We start from the raw sequence: 15,942 nt of genomic DNA on the forward strand, positions 1-15,942 counted from the left end.
GTTTCAAGTCCATCTGGGAGGAGATCCCAGCGTGTCCAGGTAAAAACATGCATACAGACTGTCTTTACTTCTTTCTGTAGCTGCTGCAGAAAGTGTTTGTTTCTTAAACTCTAAGTGTTTTATAGGATTCTGTCTGTTTGTTTCTTGGCCTGAAGCCCTTTCAGTCAATGCTAACATCCTTGTAGTCTTAAAATGGGCGTGTGGCAGCCTGCTTGGTTACGCTGTGTGTGCGCGCTCTGAGTGCACGTGCACGAGCATAAACGTGTGTATATTTCGAAAGGCTTCTCCTAATAAGGACAGGGGCTGAATCTTGAGTCTGATGCAGTTTGTTGAAGCTGAAAAACCTCAAATGTGTCACCTCAGAACGGTTCGGCTGATTTAGACACTGCTGACTGTGTTCGAGTGTGAGCGCTCGAAAAGGAAACTAAGCCTGTGCGTCCAACATGTCGGTACAGCTCCTTTCCTTTCTGCCCCAGGCTCAAGTCCACCGCTGCTGTCAGCCTGGTGTCATGATGAAACATAGAGCTGTTCACATTTTTCTCTACAGTCACCATGACTCAAACATTTATTCCCTTTTTCTGCATTTATGTCTTTCATTGTATCACACTCCATGTCTTCATGTCCTTATAGCTCCAAGTTTGTCCTTTGTCCACATGTCTGCTGTTTAAAAAACACAGTTTGAAAACAGAACAACACTAATCTGTTTTTGTCATTAGGACCTCTCCCTAACACACACATGCAGAGTGCTGCTGCTGATCAGATGGTGAAATTATGAAGCGCTAATCTCTCAGATTAATATTTGAAATGAGCACTTAATTATGTAAACACAGCTCTGTGCGTGTGTGTGTCTGTGTGTGTGTCTGTGTGTGTGTGTGTGTGCGTGTGCGTGTATGTGTGCGTGTGTGTGTGTGTATGTGTGTGTCTGTGTGTGTGTGTGTTTGTGTACATGTGTGCGTGCGTGTGTTTGTCTGCGTGTGTGTGCATCTGTGTGTGTGTTTGTGTACATGTGTGCGTGCGTGTTTGTGTGCATGTGTGCGTGCGTCTGTGTGTGTGTGCGTGTTTGTGTGTGTGTGTTTGTGTACATGTGTGCGTGTGTGTTTGTGTACATGTGTGCGTGTGTGTGCGTGTTTGTGTGTGTGTGTTTGTGTACATGTTTGCGTGTGTGTGAGTGTTTGTGTGCGTGTGTTCGTGTTTGTGTGTGTGTGTTTGTGTACATGTGTGCGTGTGTGTGTGTTTGTGTGTGTACATGTGTGCGCGTGTGTGCGTGTTTGTATGTGTGTGTTTGTGTGCGTGTGTGCGTGTCTTCGTGATTGTGTGTGTGTGTCTGTGTACATGTGTGCGTGTGTGTGTGTACATGTGTGTGTGCGTGTTTGTGTGCGTGTGTTTGCGTGTGTGTGTGTTTGTGTACATGTGTGCGTGTGTGTGCGTGTTTGTGTGTTTGTGTGTGTGTGTTTGTGTGCATGTGTGCATGTGTGCGTGTTGCGTGTTTGTGTGTGTGTGTTTGTGTACATGTGTGCGTGTTTGTGTGTGTGTGTTTGTGTACATGTGTGCGTGTGTGTGTGTGTTTGTGTGCATGTGTGCGTGTTTGTGTGTGTGTGTTTGTGTACATGTGTGCGCGTGTGTGTGCGTGTTTGTGTGTGTTTGTGTACATGTGTGCGTGTGTGTGCGTGTTTGTGTTTGTGTGCGTGTGTGTGTGTTTGTGTTAATGTGTGCGTTTGTGTGTGTGTTTGTGTACATGTGTTCGTGTGTGTGCGTGTGTGTGTGTTTGTGTACATGTGTGCGTGTTTGTGTGTGTGTTTGTGTACATGTGTGCGTGTGCGCGTGTGTGTGCGTGTTTATGTGTGTGTGTTTGTGTGTGTTTGTGTGCGTGTTTGTGTGTGTGTTTGTGTACATGTGTGCGTGTGTGTGCGTGCGTGTTTGTGTGTTTGTTTGTGTACATGTGTGCGTGTTTGTGTGTGTGTGTTTGTGTACATGTGTGCGTGTGTGTGCGTGTTTGTGTGTGTTTGTGTGCATGTGTGCGTGTTGCGTGTTTGTGTGTGTGTGTTTGTGTACATGTGTGCGTGTGTGTGCGTGTTTGTGTGTGTGTTTGTGTACATGTGTGCGTGTTTGTGTGTGTGTGTTTGTGTACATGTGTGCGTGTGTGTGCGTGTTTGTGTGTGTGTGTTTGTGTGCATGTGTGCGTGTTGCGTGTTTGTGTGTGTGTGTTTGTGTACATGTGTGCGTGTGTGCGTGTGTGTGCGTGTGTGTGCGTGTTTGTGTGTGTGTTTGTGTACATGTGTGCGTGTTTGTGTGTGTGTGTTTGTGTACATGTGTTCGTGTGTGTGCGTGTTTGTGTGTGTGTGTTTGTGTACATGTGTGCGTGTTTGTGTGTGTGTGTTTGTGTACATGTGTGCGTGTGTGTGCGTGTTTGTGTGTGTGTGTTTGTGTGCGTGTTTGTGTGTGTGTTTGTGTACATGTGTGCGTGTGTGTGCGTGCGTGTTTGTGTGTGTGTTTGTGTACATGTGTGCGTGTTTGTGTGTGTGTGTTTGTGTACATGTGTGCGTGTGTGTGCGTGTTTGTGTGTGTTTGTGTGCATGTGTGCGTGTTGCGTGTTTGTGTGTGTGTGTTTTTGTACCTGTGTGCGTGTTTGTGTGTGTTTGTGTACATGTGTGCGTGTTTGTGTGTGTGTGTGTGTTTGTGTACATGTGTGTGTGTGTTTGTGTACATGTGTGCGTGTGCGCGTGTGTGTGCGTGTTTGTGTGCGTGTTTGTGTGTGTGTGTGTGTGTGTGTGTACATGTGTGTGTGCGTGTTTGTGTGTGTGTTTGTGTACATGTGTGCGTGTGTGTGTGTTTGTGTACATGTGTGCGTTTGTGTGCGTGTTAGTGCCTGTGTGTGCGTGTTTGTGTGTGTGTGCATGTGTGCGTGTGTGTGTGTGTGCGTCTGTGTGTGTGCATGTTTGTGTGTGTGTGTTTGTGTGTTTTTGTGCATGTGTGTGCTTGCGTCTGTGTGTGTGTGCGTGTTTGGAGCTGCTCAGTGCTGTCAGTCTCCTGCATGGGGTGGGAGATGTTGTCCAACAGGGATGACAGCTTAGCCACCGTTCTCCTGTCACTCACCACCTCCACTGGGTCCAGAGTAGAGCAGGGCAATAGGGCCAAAAATATTTATCATGATATATATTTGAAAATTTGCGATAACAATATAACTGACGATATAATTGATGCGAGACACAATACAACTCCACAACTTTACTAGCGCAAAAACCCATCCATTTATTTTCACTTAATCAAGCAGCTGTTTTTTATGTGCATTAAAGCTATATAAAAATTGAACAGTGCAAATGCAAATTCCTTGCTGAAGGTTTAACCAAAAGGCATTTCCAGTAGAAATGGGCTGACATATCCTGAGCATAACCATGTATAATATCCACCGAAGTTAAAAAGAGGTGCTTTGTGGAAGGGCCGATGGCGCGTCCACAAAGCACCTTTTGCGATATGGCAGCCTTGCTTCTGTCAGTCTGCCCCAGGGCAGCTGTGGCTACAACTGTAGCTGCCTCCACCAGTGTGTGAATGTGAGAGTGAATGAATAGTGGAATTGTAAAGCGCTTTGGGTGCCTAGAAAAGCGCTATATAAATGCAATCCATTATTGTTATTATTATTATTAAACTGCAGTGTGCAAGAAGAAGAGCTGTACTTTTGAATTTTTTTCAGAAATCTCTCAGTCAGAACATGTTATATCATGTTTAGGTAACTAGCGAAACTAGCGAGCTAACCGCTAACTTCCTGCTAGCTTCTAACTCCGTTAAGTGTAATAAATTCTGTTTTCATGGATGCCTGGATGTTAAACTTAACTGTTACACCTGGTAAAGCAGCAACACTGATCATTTTATTACAGATGAAAGAATTTAGACAGTTTTTAACTCTGATGCTGCAGTGTTCATTTGACTTTAGGACCTGAAGCAGACAGAGTTTAGGACCCAGATTGCTCCCAGATTTACGAGCACCTTAGTCCAACAAATACGGCAATAACGACGGCCCGCTTGCATGTTATACAAAAAAATTTGCTTTGGTGTGTATCTGACAGACAAACACCAAACCAGTTCCACATCACTGAAGTTGCACCATTTTTACAAACCAGTTCTGGTTCATCTGTTTCATTCAATGATCCACTTTCCCACTTCTCATTCTCCGTCGCCGCCATGCTTTTTCGGCCATGTGCGTATGAAAACAAAGGCACTGCACATGCGCGTTTTACCCATATTCTATCGCGATATTTTATTTTCTTATCGTTGGCCAACATTATACCGCTATTACCGTGAACGGTATGATATTGCCCAGCCCTAGTCCAGAGGGCATTCTAGAACAGAGCTGGACCTCCGGACCAGCCTGTTCAGTTCTCTTCCCCAGCACAGATGCTGCTGCTCCAGCAGACCACACCTTAAAAGATGGCTGAGGCCACCACAGAGTCATAGAAGGTCTTCAGGAGTGGGCCCTCCACTCCAAACGACCTGAGTCTCTGCAGCAGGTACAGCCTGCTCTGCCCTTTCCTGTAGAGGGCGTCTGAATTATGAGTCCAGTCCAGTTTATTGTTCAGATGAACACCAAGGTACCTGTAGCTGTCTACAGCCTCGATGTCCATACCTTGGATGTTCAGTGGTTGCAGTGGAGGATGTTTGTGCCTGCGGAAGTCTACCACCAGCTCCTTGGTTTTACTGGTGTTGATCTGGACGTAGTTCAGCTGGCACCAGTCCACAAAGTCTTGGGTCAGTCCTTTGTACTCCCTGTCGTCCCCATCAGTGATGAGGCCGACTATTGCAGAGTCATCAGAGAACTTGTGCAGGAAACACTGGGTGGAGTTGTGGGAGAAGTCTGCAGTGTAGATGGTGAAGAGGAACGGAGCCAGAACCGTTCCCTGTGGGGCCACCGTACTGCAGACAACCCTCTCTCCGACACACAGCCCTGAGTTCTCACATACTGTGGTCGGTCAGTGAGGTAGTCCAAAATCCATGTAGTGAGGTGATGATCCACTCCTGAGTTCTTCAGCTTGTCCTTCAGGACTGTGGGAAGAATGGTGTTAAAGGCACTGGAGAAATCAAAGAACATGATTCTCAGAGTGCTCCCAGCGGTCTCCAGGTGAGAGAGGGAAGGATGCACAAGGTGAATGACGGCATCGTCCGCTCCAATGCCTGGTAGGCAAACTGAAGTGGGTCCAGTATTGGAGACATCCGATCGTTCAGACCCACAGAAATGATTTAAATCATCATGTCAGCAAACTGTCATGAATGTTACTGCGGCTGTGATTCTCCTCCAGATTATCTCAGAGTAATGCGAATTTCCATCCATCCATCTCCAGACGCTCATCCAAACTGGAGCCTCCAGCCCCCCCGCGAGGGGAGAGGCGGGGGCAGGTGGCTTTTCTGTCTAACACAGAGAGACAGATAATCATTCACACTAACACCTCGAGCTGAATCACAGAGTAACCCTAACATTCATGTTGAACCGTGGGAGCCCAAAGTGGCACAGAAAAAACCCACAGTCACTTTTAACTTTTATTTTGGGGGAAGAAAAACTCTAAATCAGAGATATTCTTCAACTGTGAGAAATAAAAACATGACTCACACACACTCACACACACACAAGTGTGTGTCACATGTTGGGTCTCTTTCACTTCCTCTTGCTCTTCCTCTCTTCTATTCACGCCCTTTATTTTGTAAAACCCTGGTTTCTGTTTCCTCTTTTGTTTTTGTCTCTCCTCCTTTTTGATGTTACTTTGACTCTTTCCTGCTTTTTTCTCTCTTTCTCCCAAACAGTGAGTGTATTTCTCTTCCTCTAATCAGCGTGTCTTTTTCCCATCTCTCATATTGTGGTTCTGATTTTTGATTTTTACTTGTTCAGTGTTGTTTCAGCTGCCTGCAGCCTTCAGTCACTGAGATGAACTTTTTATTGTTGGTGTCGGACTCGCAGTAATAATGAATGACCAGTCGTGCATCTGTTTCTGTGCATGCAGTGAATACACATTTGTTTACTGCATAATAGATTTATGAAGTAGGAAACATCCTCGATCTTTCCCGATCATCCCACTCAAATATTTAAGATTTAGGACTGGCTGTGCAAAACAGCCAGAACGATTTAACCTGAGCAGAGCTGGGAGGATGCTTCATAAGGCCAAACAACCAGTGTAGTTCACTTCCTGTCAGCTCTGTGAGGATCTTCAGGAACAGTTTTCCAGGCTCCTTGAAGGACATTCAAAGCTCTTCTTTGGATGTTTCCCTGTCAGGATGATCCCACGCTGCTTCAGTCTTGCTGAGGTCTGGCTCTGTTCCCCCGTGTGTTTCTATCCAGCTGTGCTTTCACTGTGTTTGGATCATTGTCATGCTGAAACATGAAGGTGATGTTTCCAGATGTTGCTGCACGGTGGATCAGACTCATCAGTTTATCAAAGATCCATCTCTCCATCAGACCTGTTCCTCTGATTTCTGAGTTCTTGTGCAATTTCCATACCTCAGCCTTTCCTTGTGTTTCCCTTCATTATGGCTTCCTGATGCTGCCCTTCCACTCAGACCATTTCTGATGAGGCTTCAGTGGAAAGTAGATGATCATCGCTCAGTGTCCTGTGTCAGGTCTTTGCTGGACTTGTTCTTCTTTCTTCAGTTTTCACCTACCAGCTGTTTGGGAGTCACCTTTGGTGCAAAAACACTATTTTATTTCAGACTTTGTCATCGTTGGTATTTTTCACAGATTTGACTAAAGAAACCAGCTGCTGGTAACAAAAAGTCTGAAGTCTTTGCTAAGGTGTCTGCTGTGTGCATCCTTGAGTTAGAAGACTTTTTATGCTTTAGTGCTTCATACGTCAGAGTTCAGGGGTTAAAAACACTCCCGTGAAAAGGGTCAGGTACAGGGACTGAACAAAAACAAAAAAAAGCAGCCGATGTCCAAAGAAGAAGAGCTTCAGAAAGCTGGAGAACTGTTGCTCAAAAGCACTTTAAAGATTAAAAGAAAGTAATAAAACCAAAGAGGGGTGGCTGAAAATTCAATTCAATTTTATTTATACAGCGCCAAATGACAACAACAGTCGCCTCAAGGCGCTTTATATTGTAAGGCAGACCCTACAGTAACACATACTGAGAAAAAAACAACAATCATATGACGCCCTATGAGCAAGCACTATGGCGACAGTGGGAAGGAAAAACTCCCTTTTAACAGGAAGAAACCTCCGGCAGAACCAGGCTCAGGGAGGGGCGGGGCCATCTGCTGTGATTGGTTGGGGTGGGAGAAGGAAGACAGGATAAAAGACATGCTGTGGAAGAGAGACAGAGATTAATAACAGATATGATTCAATGCAGAGAGGTCTGTTAACACATAGTGAGTGAGAAAGGTGACTGAAAAGGAAAAACTCAATGCATCATGGGAATCCCCCGGCAGCCTACGTCTATTGCAGCATAACTAAGGGAGGATTCAGGGTCACCTGGTCCAGCCCTAACTATATGCTTTAGCAAAAAGGAAAGTTTGAAGCCTAATCTTAAAAGTAGAGATAGTGTCTGTCTCCTGAATCCAAACTGGAAGCTGGTTCCACAGAAGAGGGGCCTGAAAACTGAAGGCTCTGCCTCCCATTCTACTTTTAAATACTCGAGGAACAACAAGTAGGCCTGCAGTGTGAGAGTGAAGTGCTATAATAGGGTGAAATGGTACTACGAGGTCATTAAGATAAGATGGGGCCTGATTATTTAAGACCTTGTATGTGAGGAGCAGGATTTTGAATTCTGGATTTAACAGGAAGCCAATGAAGGGAAGCCAATACAGGAGAAATCTGCTCTCTCTTTCTAGTCCCTGTCAGGACTATTGCTGCAGCATTTTGGATTAGCTGAAGGCTTTTCAGGGAGTTTTTAGGACTTCCTGATAATAATGAATTACAGTCGTCCAGCCTGGAAGTAATAAATGCATGAACTAGTTTTTCAGCGTCACTCTGAGACAGGATATTTCTAACTTTAGAGATGTTGCACAAATGGAAGAAAGCAGTCTTACATATTTGTTTAATATGTGCGTTGAAGGACATGTCCTGGTCAAAAATGACTCCAAGGTTCCTCACAGCGTTACTGGAGGCCAAGGTAATGCCATCCAGAGTAAGAATCTGCTTAGATACCATATTTCTAAGGTTTTCAGGGCCGAGTACAATAACCTCAGTTTTATCTGAATTAAGAAGCAGAAAGTTAGCGGCCATCCAGGTCTTTATGTCTTTAAGACATTCCTGCAGTTTAACTCATTGGTGTGTGTTATCTGGCTTCATGGACAGATAGAGCTGGGTGTCATCTGCATAGCACTGTAAATGTATGCTATGTCTTCTAATGATGCTGCCTAAGGGAAGCATGTATAATGTAAACAGAATTGGTCCTAGCACTGAACCCTGTGGAACTCCATAATTAACCTCAGTGTGTGAAGAGGACTCTCCATTTACATGCACAAACTGGAGTCTATTAGATAGATATGATACAAACCACTGCAGCACAGTACCTGTAATACCTACAGCATGTTCTAATCGCTCTAATAGGATATTATGGTCGACAGTATCGAACGCTGCACTGAGGTCTGGCAGGACAAGCACAGAGATGAGTCCACTGTCAGAGGCCATAAGAAGATCATTTGTAACCTTCACTAAAGCTGTTTCTGTGCTGTGATGAGCTCTGAAACCTGACTGAAACTCTTCAAATAAGCCATTCCTCTGCAGATGATCTGTTAGCTGTTTGACAACTACTCTTTCAAGGATGTTTGATATGAAAGGAAGGTTGGAGATTGACCTATAATTAGCTAAGACTGCTGGGTCTAGAGATGCTTTTTTAGTGAAGGTTTAACTACAGCCAGCTTGAAGGCCTGTGGTACATAGCTGATTATTAGAGATAGGTTGATCATATTTAAGATCGAAGCATTAATTAATGGCAGGACTTCTTTGAGCAGTTTTGTAGGAATGGGGTCTAAAAGACACGTTGATGGTTTGGAGGAAGTAATTATTGAAGTTAACTCAGAAAGAGCAATTGGAGAAAAAGAGTCTAACTTAACATCAATGGTACTAAGAGTAGCTGTAGATAATATTACATCTGTGGGATGATTATTGGTAATTTTTTCTCTAATGATTAAAATTTTATTTGTGAAGAAGTTCATGAAGTTTCTATGCCATATGTTAAAACAAGATCTAGAGTGTGATTAAAGTGGTGGGTGGGTTCTTTTACATTTTTAGCATCTACATGGATGTTAAAATCACCCACAATAATTATTTTATCTGAGCTCAGAACTAAATCAGATAAAAAGTCTGAGAAATCAGAGAGAAACTCTGTGTAAGGCCCAGGTGGACGATAGATGATAACAAGTAAGACTGGTTTCTGAGTTTCACAGCTGGGTTGGACGAGGCTAAGCATCAGGCTTTCAAATGAATTAAAAGTCTGTCTGGGTCTTTGGTTGATTAATAGGCTGGTGTGAAAAATTGCTGCCACACCTCCCCCTCGGCCTGTGCTTCGAGGTTTCTGGTAGTTAGAATGACTCGGGGGTGTTGATTCATTTAAACTAACATAATCATCCTGCTGCAACCAGGTTTCTGTAAGGCAGAGTAAATCGATTTGTTGATCAATTATTAAGTCATGTACTAACAGAGATTTGGAGGAGAGAGACCTAATATTTAATAATCCACATTTCACTGTTTTACTCTTTGGTTCAGATGTGGATACTGTATTGTTCTTTCTTTGTAATTGTTTATGTTTAAGTTGTTTATTGCTGGTTTTTAGTTTGTTTTTCGTCTTTTTGGAAGCTGACACAGTCTCTATGGAGATGGTTTTTGTGGGGGTAGCAGGAGGAGAGAAGCTGCAGAGAGGCGTGTAAGACTGCAACTCTGCTTCCTGGTCCCAACTCTGGATAGTCATATTTTGGGGGGGTTTAATAAATTTGTCCATATTTCTAGAAATGAGAGCTGCTCCATCCAAAGTGGGATGGATGCCGTCTCTCCTAACAAGACCAGGTTTCCTCCAGAAGGTTTGCCAATTATCTATGAAGCCCACATCGTTTCTGGGACACCACTCAGACAGCCAGCAATTTAAGGAGAACATGCGGCTAAATGTCACTCCTGGTCTGATTGGGGAGGGGACCAGAGAAAACTACAGAGTCCCACATTGTTTTGGCAAAGTTGCACACCGATTCAATATTGATTTTAGTGACCTCCGATTGGCGTAACCGGGTGTCATTACTGCCGACGTGAATTATGATTTTACTGAATTTACGTTTACCCTTAGCCAGCAGTTTTAAATTTCCTTCAATGTCGCCTGCTCTGGCCCCTGGAAGACAATTGACTGTGGTTGCCGGTGTCTCTAGCTTCACATGTCTGAGAACAGAATCACCAATTACCAGAGTTTGATCCCCGGCGGGTGTGTCGCCGAGTGGGGAAAAACGGTTAGACACATGAACAGGTTGGTGGTGTACCTGGGGCTTCTGTTTAGGACTATGCTTCCTCCTCACCGTCACCCAGCCGCCCTCTTTCCCCAGCTGCTTGGGGTCTGCCGGGGAACAGCTAGTGGGGCCTACGCTATCTTCGGCTGCACCAGCTACAGGGGCCTGGCTAGCTACAGGTGAATGAAGGGTGCGAAGCTGAGTCTCCAATTCAGTAATCCTGGCCTCCAGAGCTGCAAATATGCTACATTTGTTACAGATATCATTACTGCTAAAGGAGGCCGAGGAGTAATTAAACATCTGACACAATGAGCAGGAAAGTGAAGGGGGGACAGGTGAAGTAGCCATGGTGCTAACGAGTCGGCTACGAGCTAAGCTAAGCTAGCGAAACAGTACAGAGACAGTGAGTGAATACTTTGGCTATAAATTAGGGAGTGAGTACACAGAGAGTGTGCTTCGGATGAAGCACGTAAAGATTATACTATGAAAAAAGAAGGTATCTAAGTTTTTAATTAAATTGCTAAGCAGATAAGCTACTCAAAAACATCACTGTGTTTGAGCAGTAACAGGAAGTGACACTCTACCGCAGAGAGAGCGAACACCAATTGTTAATATCCGCGCAATATGGTGCAAATGGAAAAGAATGTGTCACTGTTTGTTTACAGGTGCAAGCTCGCTGTCATTACTGTAAACAAAGGTTATTGGGAAGGGAGATTTTAAGCTCAAGTTTCGTCCTGTGACCTGAGCAGGAAGCAGCGTCATTTCTCTGAGTCGTCACATCCTGACTGAGCCCAAGATCATCAGCTGAAGCAGCTTTAAACTCAAACTGTTAACGGTCTCCTCCCAGCTTTTTCAAGTGGTCTCAGTCACTATAGTACCTGTGCAGGTAGGCCAAACAGAGTGCGTTCCAATAGACCAATATGCTTAGGAAGGTATCGAACTGAGACATGTGACAGGAAGTATCTGTGGTGTTCCAGTTATCCAAACACTAAGGAAAGGAGCTTCAGTACTTCCTTTAGCATAGGGTACATGCTAAAATTACTGTGTTATTGTGCCACATGCGTTTATGCATTCATGGCTTCTGTGGGTGGGGCTAACTTGTACTGACTGAGTGTGAGCTCTGAGTGTCAGGACAAGGCCAAAGACTGAGCATCCAAGTGCAGATCATGCCTTCCTTCTGATAACAAACAGTCCGAGCAGCAGCTATCACAAACACAACAGCCATGACTTTTTTCTCTTAGATTTTGTTCAATTTGCAGTAAATTGTGTGTCACAGACTTTAATTCACAGTTGGGCGACTGAGTGAAATATTCTCCTCCTGAAAGTGAAACTCTTGGAAATACGTTTGCGAGTGTTTACGAGTGTCTTCATGCGGCTGCAGACGTTGAATGTTCCTTCTTCTTTAAAACTCCAGCCTTTGTAATGAAGGATAGTTTTGTTGTGAAGCACAAATTAATGTAATAAAAAATAATAATGGATTGCATTTATACAGTGCTTTTCGAGACCCTCAAAGCGCTTTACAATTCCACTATTCATTCACTCTCACATTCACACACTGGTGGAGGCAGCTACAGTTGTAGCCACAGCTGCCCTGGGGCAGACTGACAGAGGTGAGGCTGCCATATCGCGCCATCGGCCCCTCTGGCCAACACCAGTAGGCGGTAGGTGAAGTATCTAGCCCAAGGACACAACGACCGAGACTGTCCGAGCCGGGGCTCGAACTAGCAACCTTCCGATTACAAGACGAACTGCCAACTCTTGTGCCACGATCGCCCTTGTAACACATGATTTATACTTCTTACTTGATTATAATAATATTATAAAATGAATAAAAATGTTTTTTTTGCTAGAAAGATCAAAAATCACCTCCACATTAACTGTAACGTCTTTTCTGGTATCACCCCAGTGTTGGGGAGTAACGTAATACATGTACCGCCTATACGTATTTAAAATACAAAATATGAGTAACTGTATTCCGTTACAGTTACTAGGGCTGTTCGATATAACAATATATATCGGATGACGATATAAAAATGTCGATCGTTTCATTTTACGCTATCGTTTGTTTCGTGGTGTCGCAAAATAAACTGTTTACGGCAATATTTTTTCATCGTTTTGATGGTCACTGTAGTGGCTATATTAATTTATTAAAGTTCTCTCTTTCTCTTATATTTAATATAACCACACTATGGACGAACAAGCGCCTGTTTTTATGCGTTGTCGTTAGCAGCAACGACGGTAACACCATCGTGTGTCCGCTTGTTTATGTTCCACATAAACCTTTCACAATAAAGCTCAAGATCCTGTTGAGACTTTTCAAAATAAATGGAATCACGTGAAAGAGCAGATTATTTCCGGATGAGAAGTAAAAAAAAAGAGCCGCCAGGTGCTAAAAAATAAACCTTAGACTCAAACGTTAGAACAGGCTTTTCCCCGCAGCACGGCGTGTAATAAATACTCACAAAGAAAACGGCGGCTGTTACAACTTATGTCTAAAAATGTATCGTTTCATACATCTGTTAAAACACTCGACTCCAGCTACATGACGCGCAGCTGGAAACACTTCACGCAAGATGAGCTGCCCGAGATTCACAGAATTTACAGAAAATGTTACATTTATGTGATTTATATCGTTATCGGGACGATAGCATTCTTATATCGGGATATGAGATTTTGGTCATATCGCACAGCCCTAACAGTTACCGTTTAAAAAAGGTGGTATTCAAATTACAGTTACTTTGTTTAAATAAAGGGATTACACAGCGGTTTCATATGTTAGGCTGTCCCCTCTCTATTTTTGGTAATTACACGCCGGTGGAAACCCAAGGAAAACACGCATTAAGAGGCTCAAATGTCTGTGTCTCAATCTCGCGTCTCATAATGACGTGAAGAGATATTTTTAAAAATGTTTTAATATGAAGGCAATAGGCAGAGTGTTACAGGTGGGGCTGCCACGATTAGTCGACTAGTCACGATTACGTCGACTATCAAAATCGTCGACGACTAATTTAATAGTCGACGCGTCGTTTGAAGCTTTGTAAGATCACAAAAGACGCAGGAATAAGTAGTAGGATTTAAGAGTGTAATAACGGACTGAAACAGAAGATGGCAGCACTGCATGTACAAGGATGCCAGCTGCCGTTAAACCTCGAAGAAGAAGAAGAAGCTGTGTCCCAGAATTCATAGCGCGCCCATCGTGGCCCTGCTCAGTTTCCAACAATGGCGGCAGCTAGTTAGTTTTAATATTACTCTTATTATTCTTTCTGGGTCACAAAATAAACGTTTAACATATTTTCAGGCAGAATGTAGCTGTGTAAACTTCAAATATCTGCTCAGTTTATCAAGACACCACATATTTTCAAAAGCGCTCCGACGTTTTATTTGTTCCTGAGTAAATCGGTTTGGCTGAGATTAAAGTTTTTACACAGCTGAATCAACGTCAAGCAGATAGCTGATCATCAGAAGTGTGAGATGCTCGAGAATATACTCCGGTGAGTTTATTAAACTCCACCGAAACAATCTGCAAATTTCATTTAAATTTAATAAATGATCATCTTGTCTTTATTTTTAGTTAGCACATACCTGAAACACTTAAAACTGTCAGCTAATGATAGTTATATAAGAGCAGATGCTGCTGGTGCAATAAGCTGTACGTTTTACGTTCAATGGATGCATGATCTGATTAGTTGACTATCAAAATAATCGTTTGTGGCAGCCCTAGTTACAGGCATCGCCCTAAAGCATGCAGCCTGATGGGCAGTGTAGTCTGTGCTGCAGGGAGAATGGACTGCCATACCCGTGATGTGTCTGTGAGCGAGGAGGGAGAAAAAGGAAAAGTACGAGCTGTCACCGAGCAGAAACGGGAGCTGGAAGCATGTAAATATAATAATAACCACTGCAGCCAAGAAGAGTGCCTGACGAGCCCAGCTGTAAGTAAGCTATTAAGACTCGACTGTACGCTGTGTTCGTGTTTTCCTCTGAAACAATAAGTTCAGTTGCAGCAGCCTTTCAACGCCTCTCTCTGTCTCTCGCTAGCAAAGTTGACCCAGACAACAAAGTAAAGCTAGTTTTCAGCTACAAGCCCGACACGAAACCGACGTATTAGCCAGAGGTCCCTTTACTACGGTTCAGAGCTGTGGACCTGTTTTATATACGCGTGGAATAGTTTTCTATACGAGATCACTGCAAAATGTGCAGCCTTACCTAATGTCCACCTACTGTTACTCATTTATATTAAGATTTAAACATCTAGTTGGTGTTGGTATGGAGAGTAACCTTCAGTAATAAATCACACAGCAATACATTCATGTAGTTGTAAAAAGCATGATAACATATTAAGTAATCCAAAGTATTCAGAATACGTTACTCTCATTGAGTCGCATAACGGAATACGTTACAAAATACATTTTGGGGCATGTAATCTGTAATCTGTAGTGGAATACATTTTAAAAGTAACCTTCCCAACACTGATCACCCTGAGTATGTATCTGTACAGTACACAGGTCCGATTCCGGCCGAGCGAGGGGCGGAGCTCACCATGGGTGGAGGTCGCAGCGAGACCTCTGCACTGACCGAGACGGGAGGGGGTCGGGGCACGGCCACTACCCAAAATTCCCAGCGGCCCAACGCTTGCTGCTTCTGCTGGTGCTGCTGCTGCAGCTGTTCATGGTGAGACACACCTGCCTTACCTGGTGCAAACATACCTGTGGTCAGTGCTGCCCTTAACCTCATCGTGTGTGGCTGTGCTGTTTGTGCAAGTTTGTGTGTGTGCGTGTTTCCTGTCTGAAGGCTGTTTTATCATGTCAGTCTCACTGTCAGGAATGAAGAGGAGAGGCAGAGGAGGAGGAAGAAGATACCGGACACAAAAATGGAAACCATACCAAACTGTGAAGCTTGGTGAGTCACTGCGGTCGATCGTTCTCTGCTCGACCTCAAAAACATGAATGCCACCAGGAGGCAGTATGACCTCAGCTGAGCTCAGCGAGCCGTGAAACATGTTGATGGGAGTAGTACGCAGTTTGGGAATAAGCTGAGCCTGAGTGTGAGTTTTATTTACCTGCAAAGGAAACGTGTTCAAACACAGATGTGGTCTGACCGTGCCTACGTCAGTTTATCCTGCATTAACTAGGATCTTTACAGACTCTCAGTGTTTAGCCTCACAACTGCAATTAAGTCAGAAATATCCAAATATTCATACGTTCAGTTTGATATCAGCTAACTGCAGACCAGGAACATACACAAATGAACAGATGAAGATGAACAAAGCTTTCCCCGCTTCTTCCTCAGCACCAAACCATCGTTAGAAGAGATCCGGCTGTGGTCTCAGTCCTTCGACAAGCTGATGAGGAATCCGGCAGGTCGAAATGTTTTCCGGGAGTTCCTGCGGACAGAGTACAGCGAGGAGAACATGTTGTTTTGGCTCGCCTGCGAGGACCTCAAACAGGAGATGAACAAGAGCGCCATTGAGGAGAAAGCTCGTTCCATCTATGAAGACTACATTTCTATTCTGTCACCAAAAGAGGTATGACTGTTTTTCAGCT

The 15,942-nt window shown here is 43.9% G+C and overlaps 1 protein-coding gene across 8 annotated transcripts in view; it reads left to right on the forward strand.

The window, feature by feature from the left end:
• LOC146365094 (regulator of G-protein signaling 17-like) overlaps positions 1 to 15,942 on the forward strand; it is a 36,086-nt gene that overhangs the window by 16,505 nt on the left and 3,639 nt on the right. For 7 of the 8 annotated variants that reach the window (XM_084918365.1, XM_084918368.1, XM_084918367.1 and 4 more), the window contains 3 exons: positions 14,898 to 15,070; positions 15,209 to 15,298; positions 15,689 to 15,923. In XM_084918365.1, the coding sequence (XP_084774491.1) occupies positions 14,898 to 15,070; positions 15,209 to 15,298; positions 15,689 to 15,923 (498 nt within the window). The remainder of the gene's footprint in view (positions 1 to 14,897; positions 15,071 to 15,208; positions 15,299 to 15,688; positions 15,924 to 15,942) is intronic. The other variant, XM_084918366.1, reaches the window with a different exon arrangement.

The sequence above is a fragment of the Perissodus microlepis genome, chromosome 20 (assembly GCF_051167445.1).
Source record: "Perissodus microlepis isolate ML-2025 ecotype Zambia chromosome 20, ASM5116744v1, whole genome shotgun sequence".
Taxonomy (NCBI): Eukaryota; Metazoa; Chordata; class Actinopteri; order Cichliformes; family Cichlidae; genus Perissodus; species Perissodus microlepis.